At 38.4% G+C, this 17,865-nt stretch overlaps 1 protein-coding gene across 1 annotated transcript in view; it reads left to right on the top strand.

Annotated features, from left to right (window-relative positions):
• LOC146002266 (NFX1-type zinc finger-containing protein 1-like) overlaps positions 1–17,865 on the top strand; it is a 61,034-nt gene that overhangs the window by 29,934 nt on the left and 13,235 nt on the right. The window contains exons 6-8 of the mRNA XM_083139982.1: positions 5,037–5,223; positions 6,329–6,555; positions 17,432–17,700. Of these exons, the coding sequence (XP_082996108.1) occupies positions 5,037–5,223; positions 6,329–6,555; positions 17,432–17,700 (683 nt within the window). The remainder of the gene's footprint in view (positions 1–5,036; positions 5,224–6,328; positions 6,556–17,431; positions 17,701–17,865) is intronic.

The following is a 17,865-nucleotide window of genomic DNA, read 5'->3' on the forward strand; positions in this document are numbered from 1 at the left end:
TTCCGAGTAACTGCCCACATGACAGATATGTTCAAGTACCGGCTGTGATTTTATTTCTTATAAATAGCATACGACTGGTGATCACTGGCTAACTTCATAATGTAATTTGTTGATTACTATAGAGTTTCAAACATGAAGAATGTACCGCATTAGGTGGTGCTAAGGATGCACAGAAAATCCTGGAAGTTAGCAACACTTGTGGCCAGTGTGGATGAATTCTTTCCAACACCCTTGCCAAAGACAGATGCGGGCTTGGTGTTACTTGCCCTCGGTCTTTTTTCTTCGTGAACAGAGATGGACAGTGACCATGCAAGAACTGCATAAGTCACTCGAAAAGCGAAGAGAAAGGCGAGCAGATCTCTTCATCTAATACGTCAGTCGTGCTGCATCGATCAGCGTCGTAAAGGGTGTAGCCGGTGTATGTTTCAAGCCAATACGACAGGAAATAGAGGAAATGAAAATTCTGCAATGTAAATATCTTATAGTAAATAAAGGCATTGTAAAACACGAACTTAAGATATCAAAAATGTTTTAAGAAACAACACAAGTGGCGCTTGCCCCACCTTTCTTTACCGCATGCTTCTGGATACTGAAGAATTTCTGTACTCTAGAAGACCTAACAACACATCACTGTTTTCTTCGTTAAATTTTTTAACAATAACTTAGCAATTCCTACAGCTTTTTCAGCAAGTTCATTTGATTCTGGATACCTGGGACCGCTGTTTATAAAAGTAAAATCCCATTGCTTTGCAAATTTTTTACATTCCAATGATCCAAATGGCATATTATCACTAATTACAATTTGTGGAATCCCATGAGTTACAAATACAGATTTCAGTTTAGTTACTACTGCTGTAGCTGTTTTAGATTTTAGTGACATAAATTCCAGCCATTTAGAGTCCATAATTACTAGATAAGATTTACCTCCATACTAAAAAAATTCTACACCTATCTTTTCAAATGGCAATTCTGGAATAGTATGTGAGATTAATGGTTCTTTGCAATTTGACCTCTGATACTTTTCACATACTATACATTTTAGGATTAAATTTTCAATATCTGTTGCTAACCCTGGCCAATATACCACTTTTCTTGCTTTCAGTGCAATTTTCGTAATGCCAAAATGACCTTCATGCAGTAATTTTAGAACCTTTTCTCTTAAGTTTAATGGTACAATTACTTTATGTCCTAAAAATACTAATCCACTTTGTACATGAATATCACTACGTAATTTATAGTACAATTTTACATCATCTGGCACATGTTTCTTTTCCACTGGCCAACCATTTCTATGGTACTCCATTATTTCACAAAGAACTGGATCATTTGTGGTGTGTTCACAAAATTCTTGTTTTCGTGACTCACTTATTTGCAAATATTTAGTTACACTGTGGACAACTTCTGTTAAGAATGGATCAGTCTGTACTTTGTCCTTTATGAAAGATCTAGACAACAAATCTGCAATGTGCATATTTGCACCTGGACTTTAATAACCTTACTTTCATTCTTTGTAACCTATTTGACATAACATTTGCTACATATTTCTGCATTATAGATACTAATTGCTTATCATCTGTATGAATTTCAGTAATAATGAAATTTTTCTACTGCAAATGCAATTGCTAACATTTCTTTTTCTATTTGAGCATGTGACTTTTCAAGAGGCATCACACTGAATGACAATTTTCTTTTTGTCATCAAACATAGCTAACGCTGGAGTTGTAGACACTTTGTCTTTTAACCTCTGTAATGCTTGACTATGATGAGGTAACCATTGCCAATGAACTTTATCTTTAAGAAGATCTTTAAGATGTTATCTTAATGGAGCTGTTACAGTAGACATATCTGATATAAACTTACTTAAATAATTCACCATACCTAGAATTCTTTCTTACTTCTGGGTTCATCAATACTGAGAATGGCTTTGACTGGATCTTGGTCTGCTTTTATACCTTAATTTACAAAACACATGACCCAAATACTTCGCTTCATTGACCTGGTACTGTACTTTTACTGGATTGAATTTTATATTAAATTCTCTAGCTCTTTCTAACACTTGTTGCAATATTGTATCATGCTCAGATTCACTTCCTGCTGCAATTAATATATCATCAAAGTATATACTTACACCTGAAATATCACCAAGATTCTTTTCATTGATTTTCTGAAGGACTTCTGGTGCTATTGACAAACCAATTGCTAATCTAGTAAACCTGTAGCACCCAAAAGGAGAATTAAAGGTACACAATTTACTTGAATCTTCATCTAACTCTACATGGTAAAATTCATATTTTAAGTCAAGTACAGAATAAACTGATTTGTTACTTAGCCTTGCACTTAACTCCTCCAGAGTTGATATTAACGCAAATTTTTTTTTTAGTGGCCTTATTCAAATCCTGGGGATCTAAGCACAACCTCAGTGAGCCATTTGGTTTTTCAATAATTACTAAATTACTAACCCAAGCCTGAGGATTCTCTTCTTTAATTATTATATCTTGTTTTTCTAACATTTCTAAACTTTGTTTTAATTTAGGTCTCAATGCATGAGGTACTCTTTGTGGAGGCTTAGCGACTGGTTTTACCTTTTCGTCTATTTCTTTTCTTAATTTACCGGAGCATTTACCTACTCCTTCAAAAACATCTGTATTATTTTCAATGAACTCAATTTTGTCACTTGCGGATACTGGATTAACCTGCACCATGCATTTACACCTAGTTTTGGCTTACATTGCTTGAGCTCATCATTAATTATTACAAACTCTAATTCCGTTTCAGACAATTGTGATGCACAGCTTAACTTTGTCACACCTAATGGACGAATTTTTGCACCTCCATAGCTTTCTATGACCACCCTTGTTGGCCTTAGGTTGTCTTTACTTTTGATTTTATTTAATACCCTTAGTGGCAGTACATTATCTTCAGCACCTGTATCTAGTTTGAATTGAATTTCCTCATTTACTACCTTTATTTTTCGAACCACTCCTTACGACTTTCTTCTTTATTATGCGTACTTGCACTCCTACTTGCTGCAAACACAGATATAACACTTAGCACCACACCACCACTATCTGACGTGTCATCTTGCAATTCCACATTTTTTTTACTTGTTTCACTTTACATCCAACTGCAAAATGGTTATACCCACTACATTTGTTACAACGCTTACCAAACGCTGGGCATGATGTTTTTTTATGCATATAACCACACTTCTTGCCCTGATATACTTCCTCTTCATTTTTCTTATTCATGTTGCTCTTATTCTGGTATGACTTTTTAGGATTCACCTTACCTCTTACTGGACGAACTTCTTCTTCCTTATGGGCTTTCACGACCATAACAGCATTCATACCTGGATTCTTATTCTGAATCGTGGTTGATTGATGCTTGCTTCTGCCTGCTGCACGATCCATTTCCATTGCTTTTTCGAGTGATAAGTCTCCCTCTCGTTACATTCTTTCTTGTAGGCTTCTGTCATTAATATCTAACACTATGCGATCTCGCACAAGGCTATCTGTTTGGTCACCAAAATTACATGACTTTACCAGTTTTTTAAGATCAGTTACAAAATTATCGAAGCACTTTCCTTCACTTTGCACACGAGAGTTGATAACATACCTTTCCACCACAGTATTTTTTCTCTGATTTGCGTAGTTTTTGTACGCCAGCGAAACGTGTTCATAATTACTCTTGGATTCTTCCGACAAATTAAAAGTACTCAGCAAGTCAACAGCTTCCTCACCTATTACATTAAGTAATATGGCAACTTTTTTCGTCACTAGATTTCGTGTTATGCTGCTTTCATACATATTTCAAAGTTTTGTCGAAAGTGACACCAGTTTTCACTCAGATTACCCGAGGGGTGCAATTCCATGACGGTGAACAATAATCTCACGCACGTACTGAACTCACCCATTTCTTCCGTCTGTCTGAAGCCCATGTTTTACTATCGGTTTGCAATGTTTCCACACGACTGCACCATGTTTCGTCGTCTTACTATTATGATAAAGACTATTGTTAACTTAACAACATACTTTATTGTACAACACAAAGTATAACAAGAACTCAAAAAGTTACAAGCAACTGTCTTGCTTACAAGGACCGTTCACTGTCAGCCATGTTGTCATTAACAGTGGTGCCAGTTCCTCCTGTCTGAAGGTATTGTTCAGTGCACATATATTACACCTATTCATCAGGGGAAGTCTGAAGGACTGCGCTATGCAACTTGAGCTGTTTGTTTCGTTCCATACATAGAAACGAGCATTCACGATTCTTGAAATGTTTACCCAAACCATTTCACATTTCTCTTACTGACACCAGTCACTGTGAAAGTTAAATTTCTGAAGTAAATTAACTGACAAACCAAGTAACTTCTTGATAAGATACTCATGGTTTTATATTGCTACCCTTTAACATGTAAACTTTTTGCTTTTGTTTCATGCTGATGATAATGATGACAAAGCCGTAAGACTTGCTGCTAGATATACACATTGATCTCCAATACATGTTTTACATAACACAAATTAATTACTTTATTTGCTTAATCTGCCCTAATCTTTTATGATCATTTTAATTCTCCATAACATATGGGTTATATTTGTATTTGCTCTCTCACTTGTTTGTTTGATTAACTCATCATCCATTTCTGCCTTGGTGGTAGAGCACATTGAGGACTGGACTGAGGATTGTGTCATCAAAAGTCCTGAGTTGAAGTCGTAACCAGTTACAAAATTCACAGCAATATAATAAAGTCATGTGAAATAAGTTTATAAGATTTGGGAACAAAATGTATGTATGATTTTGTTGTTGAATGATGCAGAACAACAAGAAGAATTATGTTCTTTATAAATTATATTGCTACAATTTTTTTAATAATGAAGATATATGAAACTCTGTGCATCTTTTCATCTTCATCAGTATTCAATATTTGAAGAACTACTACTAATCATTACATAAATGCTTAGAAATTCATTTCTTTCAGTTCACTGCTAGGTGTATTTCTCTCTTGGTGTCTGCACAGTAAATTACTTCTTTTACAGTTGTTCTGTGCCATGTGGTGCAAGAGGCTGCCCACCGTGCAACAAGAGATGTGGATATCGTTGCTGGCATCTTGATAAGAAGCTGACTTGCAATAAAAAGAACTGCAAACAACCTTTCCCCTGCATTCATGTCTATAAATCTGTGAAATGTCCAAATAAATGTGGGCAGCTGTGTGTTGAGTGCAAAGTAAGTGAAGTACATTTGTCTGTAGTTAGTACTTACACAGTATAAATGATCATAATACAGTGAACATTCAATAGAAAGTAAAGTCCAGTAGTAATATGAGGAAGAGGAATGTGCTTTGTTGACACATATCTATGTGTAAAAGAAATGAGTTATAACATAATGATGAAATGCATGTTACTCACTATCAAATATAAAAGAGTTTTGATACTTTTTAGGTATTTACTCTTTTATAGAAATGAGTTATTCACTTGCGTAGGAATTGGCGAAAATATGGTGAAGAATTTTAAAAGCTTAATGTATTCTCATGATTGTAGTAAAATCTGGAAGGTATGAAAATAATTTTTGTGGTTTTCAATTTAAGGAAGTCCATTCTGGTGACAAATAGCATAATGAGAAATGCATGTTGTAAAATGAAAGTGTCATGTCAGGACTGTAGAGGGGTCTAGTTGTTTCCAACTTAACTTTGCCAAATGACCTTTGAGTTGAGGTCATCGAGAAGCAGAACACCAGAAATGAGAAGATCAGGCTGCTTTCAACCATGACGCTCTGTTGCAGTGCCTTTTACCAATTATACGTTCCACCCCAAAGAAACCGTCTTTCATCCATGCATGTGGTGTCATGGCAATTTCCACCATATCAACACAAGATACACTTTCCACGTTTGTTGCTCATTTCTTTGTGCTCCTGTAAATGCAAGGAATACACTCTGCAGACCAGTTGCCTCATGTTGGATGCAGACAACTTATCTTAACTGCTGACCATATTATTTCCCCACCCCTACATCACCTCTTACAATATGAATACCACAAAACTATTTTCAAACTACTACTTGTAGAAATAGATGATGACTGAATCAGTTTAGCATGTTGTCTTTCAGTAGAGAAGAAATGGATTAATCGATATTCATCATCCCACATCTTAGCTGATGTAATGAAAGAGTAGCCAATAATTTTAATTTTTTTGTAATGTAACATATTTCTATAAATTGATTTTGAGTGAATAATAAAAGGTAAGACATAAACAAAACTAGTCAAAAAGAATATAAACTTGATTTAAGATTGCATTGTGAGTTCTTTGCGCAAGAGCAAATTGTTCTTTGTTTCAGGAGAAATGTGAGTGGCAATGTGAACACTACAAGTGTACCAAACTATGCTATGAGGTGTGCAACAGACCTCCTTGCAATGAACCTTGTAAGAAAACACTAAAGGGTTGTGGTCATCCATGCATTGGCTATTGTGGTGAGCCATGTCCACCTCTGTGTCGAATCTGTGATGCCTATGAACTGACTGAAGAATTCTTGCTGCTTGGCACAGAAAGTGAAGAAGATTCGAGGTAAGAGTAGAAAGTAGACTGTTTATTATTTTATTATTATTATTATGATGTGCAAGATACTTTTTTTTTAGGACTTGACTTTTTTTTTAGGACTTGTTACTTTTACAACACACAATTTCTATATACGTATTATGGATTTTACTGATCCGACATTTCTATAATAAAACCAAGGTTTAATTCCGGAAATGAGTGATCTCAGGTGGGAATATTCTCATTACTGTCAGTGTATAAGTGTCTCTGGAGCTCACCCAGCCTCCTCCTCTTTTTTCTTGATGCCATTGACAGATGCCATTGACAATTGGTCACCAGTGAGTGATGTAAGTATCACTGATCACTAAAGTTCCTGATCACTTGTTTCAAATTATTTGTGTGTACTTAACATGATTCACTATTGTTAACTGGTCTAAGCTTAGATGTAAAATAATATGTATACAGTTATTTTAAGTCGGCTTTATTTTATTTCTCTTGCAACATTTTATTCTGGTTTCCCAGAACTTAATCAGGCCAAGATAACTATACACACAACACACAACCTTACATGACTAGTCACTCTACACTTCTAAGGACTGTCTGTGTTTCTTATAGGAAAACTGTTTTTTCCACCTTGCTGTACCTCCTCAAGTGTCACAGTTGTTCCATCCCCCCCCCCCCCTCTTCATCCTGCGACCTACTGTTCTTGTATTCCCTTCCTCCTCCTTCTGATGCCACTGATCTTCACTTTTTCCTTTAACGGGTCTGGCAAGTTAAAATCTTCCACTTTTGTGCTGAACATTAAAAATGGCTCCGGAAACATAACCAATTTACTTTTCACATGCTTTTTAACATGTTAGCTGCCATGTGAGTTGTATTTAACTCATGCTACTTTTATGTCTGGCCCTTCGTGAATCGTACTTAACTCGTACGTCTCTTTACCTTGCGAGCCTCGTGGTGCACCACCAACTCTCGCTACAATGCTATAACATACTTGTTACGTCAAGAGTTGGCCCGTGGACAAAATTTTACATATCGTTCGTGAAAATCTTATTTAGTGATGCTGCTTTTGTTACAATTAATACAATACAATATAAACAGCGTGAATGAATAGATGTACATTAACTTTTCTCATATTTATTTTTGCCTTGAAATTTCACTTAAATCTGACAAGTAAACAAAAAAAACATTTTCGCTTGTGAACTGTTTTCAAGTTTTTCTGATTGTGGCTTTGGCTTTGAATTATTGCTGGTCAGCACCTTGAATAATATCGAGATTCAATGCTCAGAAAAAAAACATAACAATGCCCCAAAAAACAATAACAATACTCAGAAAAAATAATACTTGAAAAAAACAACAATAAATATGCTGTGAGTCAAATATAACTCACGTGGCATGCATTGTAATATTCATGCAATAAAGATATCCAAATTGATTCTAACGCTGCATGAGTTGTATATGACTCACGCCAATAAAATAATGAAAAATAACAATTTTCATCAATTCATCAAGATATATATTGCTTTCAATGTTTTTATTATATTCTGGTAATATTATTGTAATAAAACATGTATAGTATATAGTTTATATGTATATAGTGCAGGCGCAGCTCGTGCATAATTTTCCTGGGGGTTCACAAAAATTATGCAAAGTGGACTTATCTAAACCTTTTGAGACACTAAACGCTTTGGTTCATAGAGATAGTACTGGGAAAATTATCAAATTTTGGCCGGTAGAGTACTGACAAAGTTAATTTGCTTTATGTTCAGATAACAGTGACAGCACCAAGGAGTGTGTGTGTAGGGGGCGATAATTTTAATTTAAGATTTTCGTATGGTATTGTATTTAGGGGTATCTCAATTCAGAAAATATTCGAGCCTCAATTTTGCCTTTTCCACTCTTGCCAACTCTTTTCCGGTCCCACCACTGTCAAATAGACTATATTATTGGAACTGGATCCTGTACCTACAGTTAAAAATACAAATCTCTGCCTGCTAAAATGAGTATGTATCAGTAATCGAACCCAAGACCCCTTGATTAGAAGACAATTCTTATATAACTATTCGAAAGTATATCGCTAAATCAAAGCGATTCGATTCTATTCTATGCAATATGTTAACTTCTCACACAGCAACAACTACACTCCTTCCAATACACAATCCACCTCCCTCCACTCAACGTATCACCATGCGACAGCGCCTTGAATAACGTAGTGTGGAAAACGACCCAAGAAACTGGTTCCCCAGACGGATGAGAAACATAGATGGCAGTGCGATCAATGTCGGTGCTAATTTTCTTATGAAAGTAATGCGGCTTTGTTAATTTTTGGAATATATTATGTAGATTTGTTTGTCTTGAAAGGCGGTACGAGAATTGATGAAAACAGTTATATTTGTGGAGTGATTTGCAGTCACGAAATGACATTAATTTGGAAAGAAAAGTAAAATAAAATTAATAAAGAAATAGTATGCGTAACACAAGAAGAAACATCGCAAACTGATTCCGGACGTCAGGTGTTGGATTGTGTACTAGAGTTTTATTTTTCTATGTTATTAGAATATAAATAGTATCCTGAGAGATATTTCATACCGAGGCGACAAACCACAAGTGTCGCTTGGAAGTGAGCAGTCCCTAATAAATGCAGCCTTTTGAACTGTAGGGACACAAGCTCTGACTGCACCGTTTCCTCAAGGAGATTTTACACCAAAGCGACACGCGACAAACGATACGAGGATTTCACACCAAAGCGACACGGGTCCTTCGGTCCAAGGCAACTTTCACACCGAAGTGACACATGTTGCTTGGAAACGAGCCAATCAAGAGCAACATTTCACATCGTAGCGGCATGACGGGAAGCACAGGCCAGCGTTCGGTTGGTGAAATCCTCAAGCGATAAGTGTAGCGTGCCCCTTGTCACTTTGGTGCGCAATCTCCCTAAAGCAAGACACTCATTGCATCGCACATGCTCGAACAACAAACCACGGCAACATGTTGCAAGCTATTGAGGAAATGGCCCAGTTTGAGCGACGCACAAGCTACAAAGCGACACATGTGACTTATCGTGTCGCCTAGATCTGTTTTTGTAATGTGCTGTTTTTCGTGTCGCCTATCTATTGTTCGCACAATTAGCAGCAAACGCTTGCCAATAGACTGAAGGCACCATGTCGCTTGTCACTTAGTTGGGAACTCCCCCTGTAGCATGTCACTTCGGTCTGGGTACCCTTCCTTTAAGGAGCTTTCCGACCGAAGTAACAAGTAGCACGCGAATACGGCATATGAACGTGTCGTTTGCTGTTTGGACCCTCATGTGCAATGAATGCTATTTTACAGTCGGGAAGTGTGTGTCACTAGTGTGACAGTGTGAACATCCCGTGTCGCTTGTCCCATTGGTTTGAAAGTTTCCTTACACTCATGTCGGTGGCACTAAGAAAGTTTTGTGGGGTTCCCCTTGTCGTTTCATGGAATCATCATTATCATCATCGCCGCGATTAGTTTAAAGCGGAAGAAAAGAGACAGTAAATATCAAAATTACAAATGCTTCAGTGTGTATATCTTTAAAAGAAATGATGATGATGATAATAATAATGAACCTAATTCATACACAAAAATTTAGTTGCCAAGAGCATTCCACGCATATTTTTTCTCCCGTATTATTAACGAAAGTATGACGATAACAGGATGTGGTCGACTGTCTAGAATGTTCGTTAATATCTTCGCGACCACTGGACCAAATATCATAGCAATTATCACATTCATAGAAATGCTTCATGTAAAAGAATCAGACGTTGCAGCGAAAACTCCATTTACTTCCATTATAAGCAGACGAATACCAAGCACCGGGTTCAAGACCAGCGCCTATAGCGGATCATTTTCGAGTGGAACCAGCCAGAGCTCGCAGAACTGTGCCGTTTTCAACACTACGTTATTCAAGGTGCTGTAACCACACCAAATATATTTCAATCACCAGCCACGTACTTCAAAACAAACTAACAAGTATGGAAGCAATGACACGTAACAAAGTCAATCGCACGCATCCCCTCGAACACCCTCTCATTACAGCTGTACTCTCTGACTGCACGAAACCCAAACAACCTTTTGGTCGTCTTGTGATATGTGCGAAATGCCTTCATTGTTAGGTTAGGCTTGAATAAATAGTAAATACTACATTTTTAATCAAGCACGGTAAAGAAACCGAAAATTGCAGTGTATATATTCTAAGACAACTAAACCTAAAAAGCCTAACATGTCAACGAAAGCATTTAGTCTGATGTAAGAAGACCAAAAGGTTGTTTAAGTCTTGTCCGATAAGCGACCACTCGCCCTCGCACTATTTTTGACTTTTCGGCTCCTTCCACCTGAAGTGTTTCCATCTTAAGGAAGAAAACTCTGAATGTGTAGGCAAGTTGTTTTCTATCATATTTATCTTATTTGTCCCATCATCTTTACATCTAACTTTCGTTTGGGGTCACCTCTACATTTATATTACACCCTCTTCATTAATCTAATAAGTCTTGTAAAATATAAATAATACAAAGAGAATGCCAAATGAATTCAAATTGAAACACACAGTGCAACACTGGAAGAGAGAAGAGCGTGGTTCACTCCAGCTCGCTGGTGATCCTACGAACTGCGCATGTCTGTTTTGATGAGATGACCTTCCTCCAGTACCCGACTGCATGTACCGTATTTACTCATGTATAATGCCCACTTTTTTCCAAAATTTTTGCCCCCAAAAACTGTGGTGCATATTATGCATGGAATAATTCAGACATCCAACATGAAACCATACAGGGTCATTACATGATTTTGGGACACTTGCATTGATTTTTCATGTTTACGGAACCCTATCATGTTATATATCGTTGTAAAGCTTGAATCCTGCAGTTTCTGAATATGGCAACAGTATTCCATACAAGATAATGACACTAATGTGAAATGCGGTTGAAATAAGTTCATCAAAAAATGAAGCAACGTTCTGATTTTTATGGTACTTTGGATGAAAGAAAACATAAGGAAACGTTCTGATTTTTATGGTACTTTGGATGAAAGAAAACATAAGGAAAAAGATAATAAAAATTAAAATGTATTACTGGCCAAATAATATGACATACATGGAGTGTGTAAATTCCTTAATGGAAGAAATCTTGTGGTGCTAACTGCTATTTGGAAGGTCCTGAATGTGCTTCGTATAAATGTTACATTAGTCACGGAAAGGAAAGTATATATTTTGAAAAAGAAGGAGTGAGCAATTGAATAGGTATGACGTCATTCACTCTTGATCAGCATAGCAACAGTTTTACAACCTACAATTAAGAGAGCCATTTCTTGAGACTGGATTGTACTGCGCATTATATACGAAATATAATTTTTTGTCACTTTTACCCATCCAAAACCAGAGTGCGCACGCACGCACACTATACACGCGTAAATACGGTATTTTCGCGTCGATCTTCTGCTAGCCGTCCTATGCTTTTAGCATGGTAGGGGTTGCCTTGCGGAGGTTCAGTGGAGAATTTGCACGAAACGGAACTAGAGGGGAGCTGAGTGGCTCTTGCCCGCAGTTTCTCCTTCTCACTAAGAGAATTTGGCACTCTACGCTTATGAACAACTCAGTTATTGTTTATTTTGTATATTACTGGGGGGTTCACTGCACATTTGCGCTATACAGCCAACCGCGGCTGATATAGTGTAGAGTGACTTGAAACTGTAAAGAATATGAACATCATTGTTAGTGCTAACTTGAAAGAGATGGCCACACTGCCCATATTCAACAATTAAATAGCAGAGGTAAAGATATTCTGTCTCATCAACTCTGTATAACACCTCTTGCTGTGTGGCTTTAACACACACAGCTCTGAAATGAGAAAATGAATGTGTAACATTTTATGTGTTTGTAAATGATGTTCCAAGGTTGCTTCTTGCTCAGTAGTTGGGGAATTCAACGGTTAGTTTTCCCCCAACGGCTTTTTTGTTTAAAACTAACAAAGAGCCTTCGGTCCAGTGGCTGGGGGAAGGCCAGTTTTGTTGGAGGTATAAATACCCGGTTCCCACTCGTTAGAGAGATACACAGAGAAACACACTGAAAGATGTTATTTGAGTTTGAGATGATGTCAAGTTGAAGTCAATTCCAGTATACAGTTGGAGAGCACTGAGCAGTTAGTTTGCACTTATGAGTGATATATGAGGGGACTCCAGCATGATAAACTGCGAGAGCATGTTAGCGCTATGCTAAGTGTGCTCATAGAGCCAAGTCCTAAACAGTGCATTCTTCAGAAATGGAGCAAAATGCAACCTGGATCGTGTTTGTGCTGGGGCTGTAATGGAACATTGTATATACGGAGAAGGGGAGAAGTGTAAATCAATTGTGCATAAAACATATATCCATGTGCCTGCGCAGCTTGGATAAAACTGGGCTAGCGCCATCGCACTACAGTTGCTAGCCAGGCGGGATCTATGTGCTTCCAACTCCGGTCGCGATCTAATGAGTCACGCTCGTGCTGGAGTGGGTATTCGCAGTTCATCCGGGACTTTTAAGCTGGCATTCGGTACAGCCAGGGTTATTCTTGGCACAGCACTAAGGCAATCATTTGATGATAACTGAGGAGACGGTTCGGAATTCCCAGTGAAACCTACATAAGTAGATTCAGCGTTAAAAACCATGTATTTGCCATGATTATTTCAAACTCCGTTCCAGTACAAAATAAATTATAAGTGTAAGGAGCAGGATACACAAAGAACCGGGAAAAATCAAAATTTTCAAGGTTGGAGAAATGGCGTAGTGGTTAAGGCAGGTGCTTGCGGTAATGAGGGTCTTATGTTCGATCCCCACTTGAGGCAACTTTTTTTTAATGTCTCGTTGCATTTCTATAGTTAATTAGAACATCTTGGTAAATTGAAATAATAAAAGAGGAAATTTAACTGATTTACCATTCTTATGAATTCGATTATATTTCTTTAAAACTATCCTCTTAGCAATGGCATAAAAAAATTGTCTGGTTGTAAGATCAACAAATCGAGAACATTTATTATGTGGATGATTAATTCCAAATTTGCAGACATGCATGGTGGAGTGGCTAGCATAGCATGCTACGATGCTAGGGATCCAGGTTTGAATTCCATCCTGGGCATAGGTGTTCCTTAGGAGTGTCGCTTCATCAGTTACCATATCATTACTTATCCTCATCGTCGCGATTAGCCAAAAGTGAATAAATGAAAAATCAAAAGGTAAAGGTAAAGTGTTCCCCTGTGCTTAGCACCACGCCATCAAGGCGTATAGGGGGTGTGGGGGTAACGCCCCATACTTTCTTGATCCGGTCGTGAGTGGGGGTGATGTGATCAGCACCACGCCCCTGACCGCCTTTACCCCCCAGGGTTTCCCCCAGGTACCCATGTTATTCGACGCTGGGTGGGCGCCGGGGCCGCTTTCATCGTTAGAAAAGTTCCCGGATTTGAACCGGCCGGGGATCGAACCCGGGACCTTTAGCATGGTAGTCAGATGCGTTACCGACTGAGCCACCGCGGCCTCAAAATCAAAATAAATTACATATTTATGAAAGAAAGAATACTCTTTTTTTGTTTTTTTTTTAAACTATATAAATTGTGATGCATTTTGAAGTATTTATTACAAAATGTAAAAGGGGAATATTTTGTTTCGTATGTTTGAAGGTTGTCAGTAATTCGATCAATATGAAGTAGTCTGGATGTTGGGCTGTCTTGTTTAAAATCACAAGATAAAAGAGACTCTGAATTGGTCTCTAATAAAACACAAAGTTAGAGTTGAAATTTCACTTGGTTTAGGACCACGCTATAACCGCTGTAGAGACTTGCTAAATTTGAATCCTACCATAACAACTTGAATTCTAAATGAGAAAGGTAGTCGAGCCATACTATGATCCAACTTTTAGGAAATACATTTTCTAATACGGATAAGCACTTTCAAATGGGCACCCCAAACTATTTAGAACAGGCTAAGAATGCTTCCTATGCCCTTCATGTAATTGTAACAACACATATACAATTATATCTGACTTAGATTTGTGGTTAACTATTAAAACATGGTTACTAGTACTACACTATGCTCCCTGTTGTTTGAAATCAATAAACCTATCAAACGGGAAGTCACTCGACACTCGTTCATATTTAACGTTTACGAGATTTCTCCTGAGCAGCCTATTCATGCAGTGACACTGATAATTCGAACAATGTATTATCAGTTTTAACAATATTTACCTGTAACAGATTCACAATGTGTATTATAAGTAGGGCTCGGAAGTTGAAGACCTATAAATTGCCAAAAAAAGACCTATAAAAAGACCTAAAAATATAAAAAAAGGACCTAAAAACTGAAAAAAGAACGTATAAATGTGATCCGAATTAATTAATAACTTCAGTTTTAATTACATATTTAATGAATAAAAAATATTAGAAAATTCTGGTGGTATGGAACACACAGTGCGAAAAAACTATATGAATGAAATGCATCTTCTTTCAGTCAAGAATGTTTTTCTCTCGTTTCGGGATAGTTCTTTTTTTTATTTATTTATTTACTACAGAAAGGATGTTTAAGAGGTGATGAACTGATGATGATTCGAATTGAGAATGGGCAGTAAAAACGTAGTGGAAATTAGGTGAAGTTGCAAAAGAAAGTCGTTAAGACCTTAAAAAAGGCTAAAAAAGGACCAATAAGCCAAAAAACACCGAAAAAGGCAAAAAAGGACAAATAAAACCCACTTTTTTCTTGGCCTACAATGACCCAAAATGAACATATACGAGGCGCATCCAGAAAGTAAGTTTCCCTATTTTTTTCCCGTGGAAGTAAACATAATGAGCCGTGTAAATTGCGCATGCGCAGCAGAGCTAAGACGTATCAATCATATGCCAGGCGGACAGATCCCGCCCGGCGCCAGTAGCGAGGAAGCAGTGGTCCGAAGTGAAAGCTCGTATTCCTTCTCCCGCCGCATGCGAGGTTCAGTCGGTGATAAAGTTCCTGAATGCACAAAGCATTGCGCCAATTGACATTCATCGTCAGCTCTGTGAGGTCTATGGGCCGAACATTATGAGTAAGCAGATGGTGCGTCGCTGGTGTCGGCAGTTTTCGGAAGGTCGTCAAAGTGTCCATGATGAAGAGCGCAGTGGGCGTCCGTCCCTCATCACTGATGATCTGGTTGAGCTGGTACGGCAGCGCATTGTAGAGAACCATCGCTTCACGATTACGGAGTTGAGTAGCCTTTTTCCGCAGACATCGCGATCCGTGTTGCATGAGATTGTCACGCAGCGCCTGCTGTTCCAAAAATTGTGTGCCAGGTGGGTGCCGAAAAACCTGACACCCGAACACAAAATGAAACGTTCAGGAGCAGCACTGACATTCCTGCAACGGTACCATGATGACGGCGATGATTTCCTCGACAGGATCGTCACGGGCGATGAGAAGTGGATTTCGCACTTCACCCCGGAAACCAAGCAGCAGTCAATGCATTGGCGGCATAGTGGATCTCCGGTCAAGAAGAAATTCAAACAGACGCTGTCGGTACAGAAAGTGATGTGCACCGTGTTTTGGGACAGGAAGGGCATTTTGCTCATTGACTTCCTCCCCAGAGGTGAAACGGTGAACGCTGACCATTACTGTGAAACACTAAGGAAATTGCGATGTGCCATTCAAAACAAGAGGCGTGGCATGCTTACTGCAGGTGTTGTGCTCCTCCATGACAATGCTCGTCCACATACGGCTCGGCGCACAGCAGCTGTTTTGATGGAATTTGGCTGGGAGTTGTTTGATCATCCACCTTACAGTCCTGATCTGGCTCCCAGCGATTTTCACGTTTTCTTGCACCTCAAGAAATTCCTGTACTCCGGTGAGCGTTTTGGCAAAGACGAAGAGCTGAAGACGTCTGTCACACGCTGGTTCCATTCACAGGCGGCAGAGTTCTACGACAGTGGGATCCAAAAGTTGATACCACGATACGACAAGTGTCTCAATTCTGGTGGTTGCTATGTTGAAAAATAGCTGAACCTTTGCTGTACCTGTTGCCAATAAATGGTTTCCTGAAACTGTGTTGGTTTTTTTTAAAAAAATAGGGAAACTTACTTTCTGGATGCGCCTCGTATTATGTTGGGCCTCATCTTCGGACACTAGGAAAAAAAAAGGATTTTCCCTCAACTTCCAAGCCCTAATTATAAGTGTTCCTGTATTCCCTGTCTGCCCCTGCTTCCGACGCCCGTGCTTGCAGTGCAGTAGACAGCGACGATCATCGGCTGCCTGCCTGCTGTTGAATCACGCTGGTTACTGATGGACACCTGAAAGCTTCCCCTTCAGATGGACGAATTGATTGGTTCACGACAACAGCTGCGCAGGCCGGGAGTGGGCGGGTATTTCTTCCCATTACCGCAAGCGGGCCGCAGGTGGACGATGGATAACATTTACAGACATCTACCGCCTCCCCCCCCCCCTTTCACTGATGCCTTCCTCTTCGCTCCCTCCTCTCGCATGAAAGCCTAACATCTGGAAGTTCAAGGTTGTGTGGTGAATGAACAGCTGCGAAACCAAGAAAAATGAGGTAGAAGTTGTGTGATCAACAGAACAGGTTTCTGGCAAATTTTAAGCCTTCGTCATGGCTCGGAAAACATATAAAGCAGGAAACGGGAGTTAGAGCAAATGTAAGATCGAGGTGAACATCCTATTATTTAACACGGCCTTTTGCCGGGGCCTGACTGGATGAATCTATTAAGCAGGGGAAACATAATGCGGGAATGTAAAATTGGGGTTTCACTGTATAGTGATGTACTATTCTAGTAAACAATATATATTTCAAATTACACCTAATTTTATGATTTGTTTTTGTCTGAAATTGTCCTCGCTTCTATGTTTTCCTATGTTGCCCTCACACTAGCAAACTTTTTATTGTTTTAGATTTGTGTACTTAGAAGATTGTGGCCATACAATTGAAGCAGAGGGATTAAAATATTGGTTGTGTCAGCCCACAGAAGGCCACAAGGAAATCACAATAAAAACATGTCCAAGATGTAAGACAACCATTACCAGAAATTATCGATATGGAAATGTGATAAAGGCATGCTATGCTGATCTCCATAACATAAAACAAAAAATATTTGGTAAAAGTATTCCAGTGAAGCAAGAAGATGAGGAATACATTTTTACGAAAGTTCTAGCAAGGAAAGGTAAATATGCATATCTTCATGTACATTGTGTGATAAATCTAAACATAATGACTGTAGATTTAATGATAAAAGTTACATACTCCCATTGCTCAGTCAGTTTTTACTCCCATTGTTCAGTCAGTTTTATTAATAAGAACAGTGGATTTGTCAAAATGATATGACTAG

This window comes from Lepisma saccharinum, chromosome 18 (assembly GCF_977018435.1).
Source record: "Lepisma saccharinum chromosome 18, izLepSacc3.1, whole genome shotgun sequence".
Taxonomy (NCBI): domain Eukaryota; kingdom Metazoa; phylum Arthropoda; class Insecta; order Zygentoma; family Lepismatidae; genus Lepisma; species Lepisma saccharinum.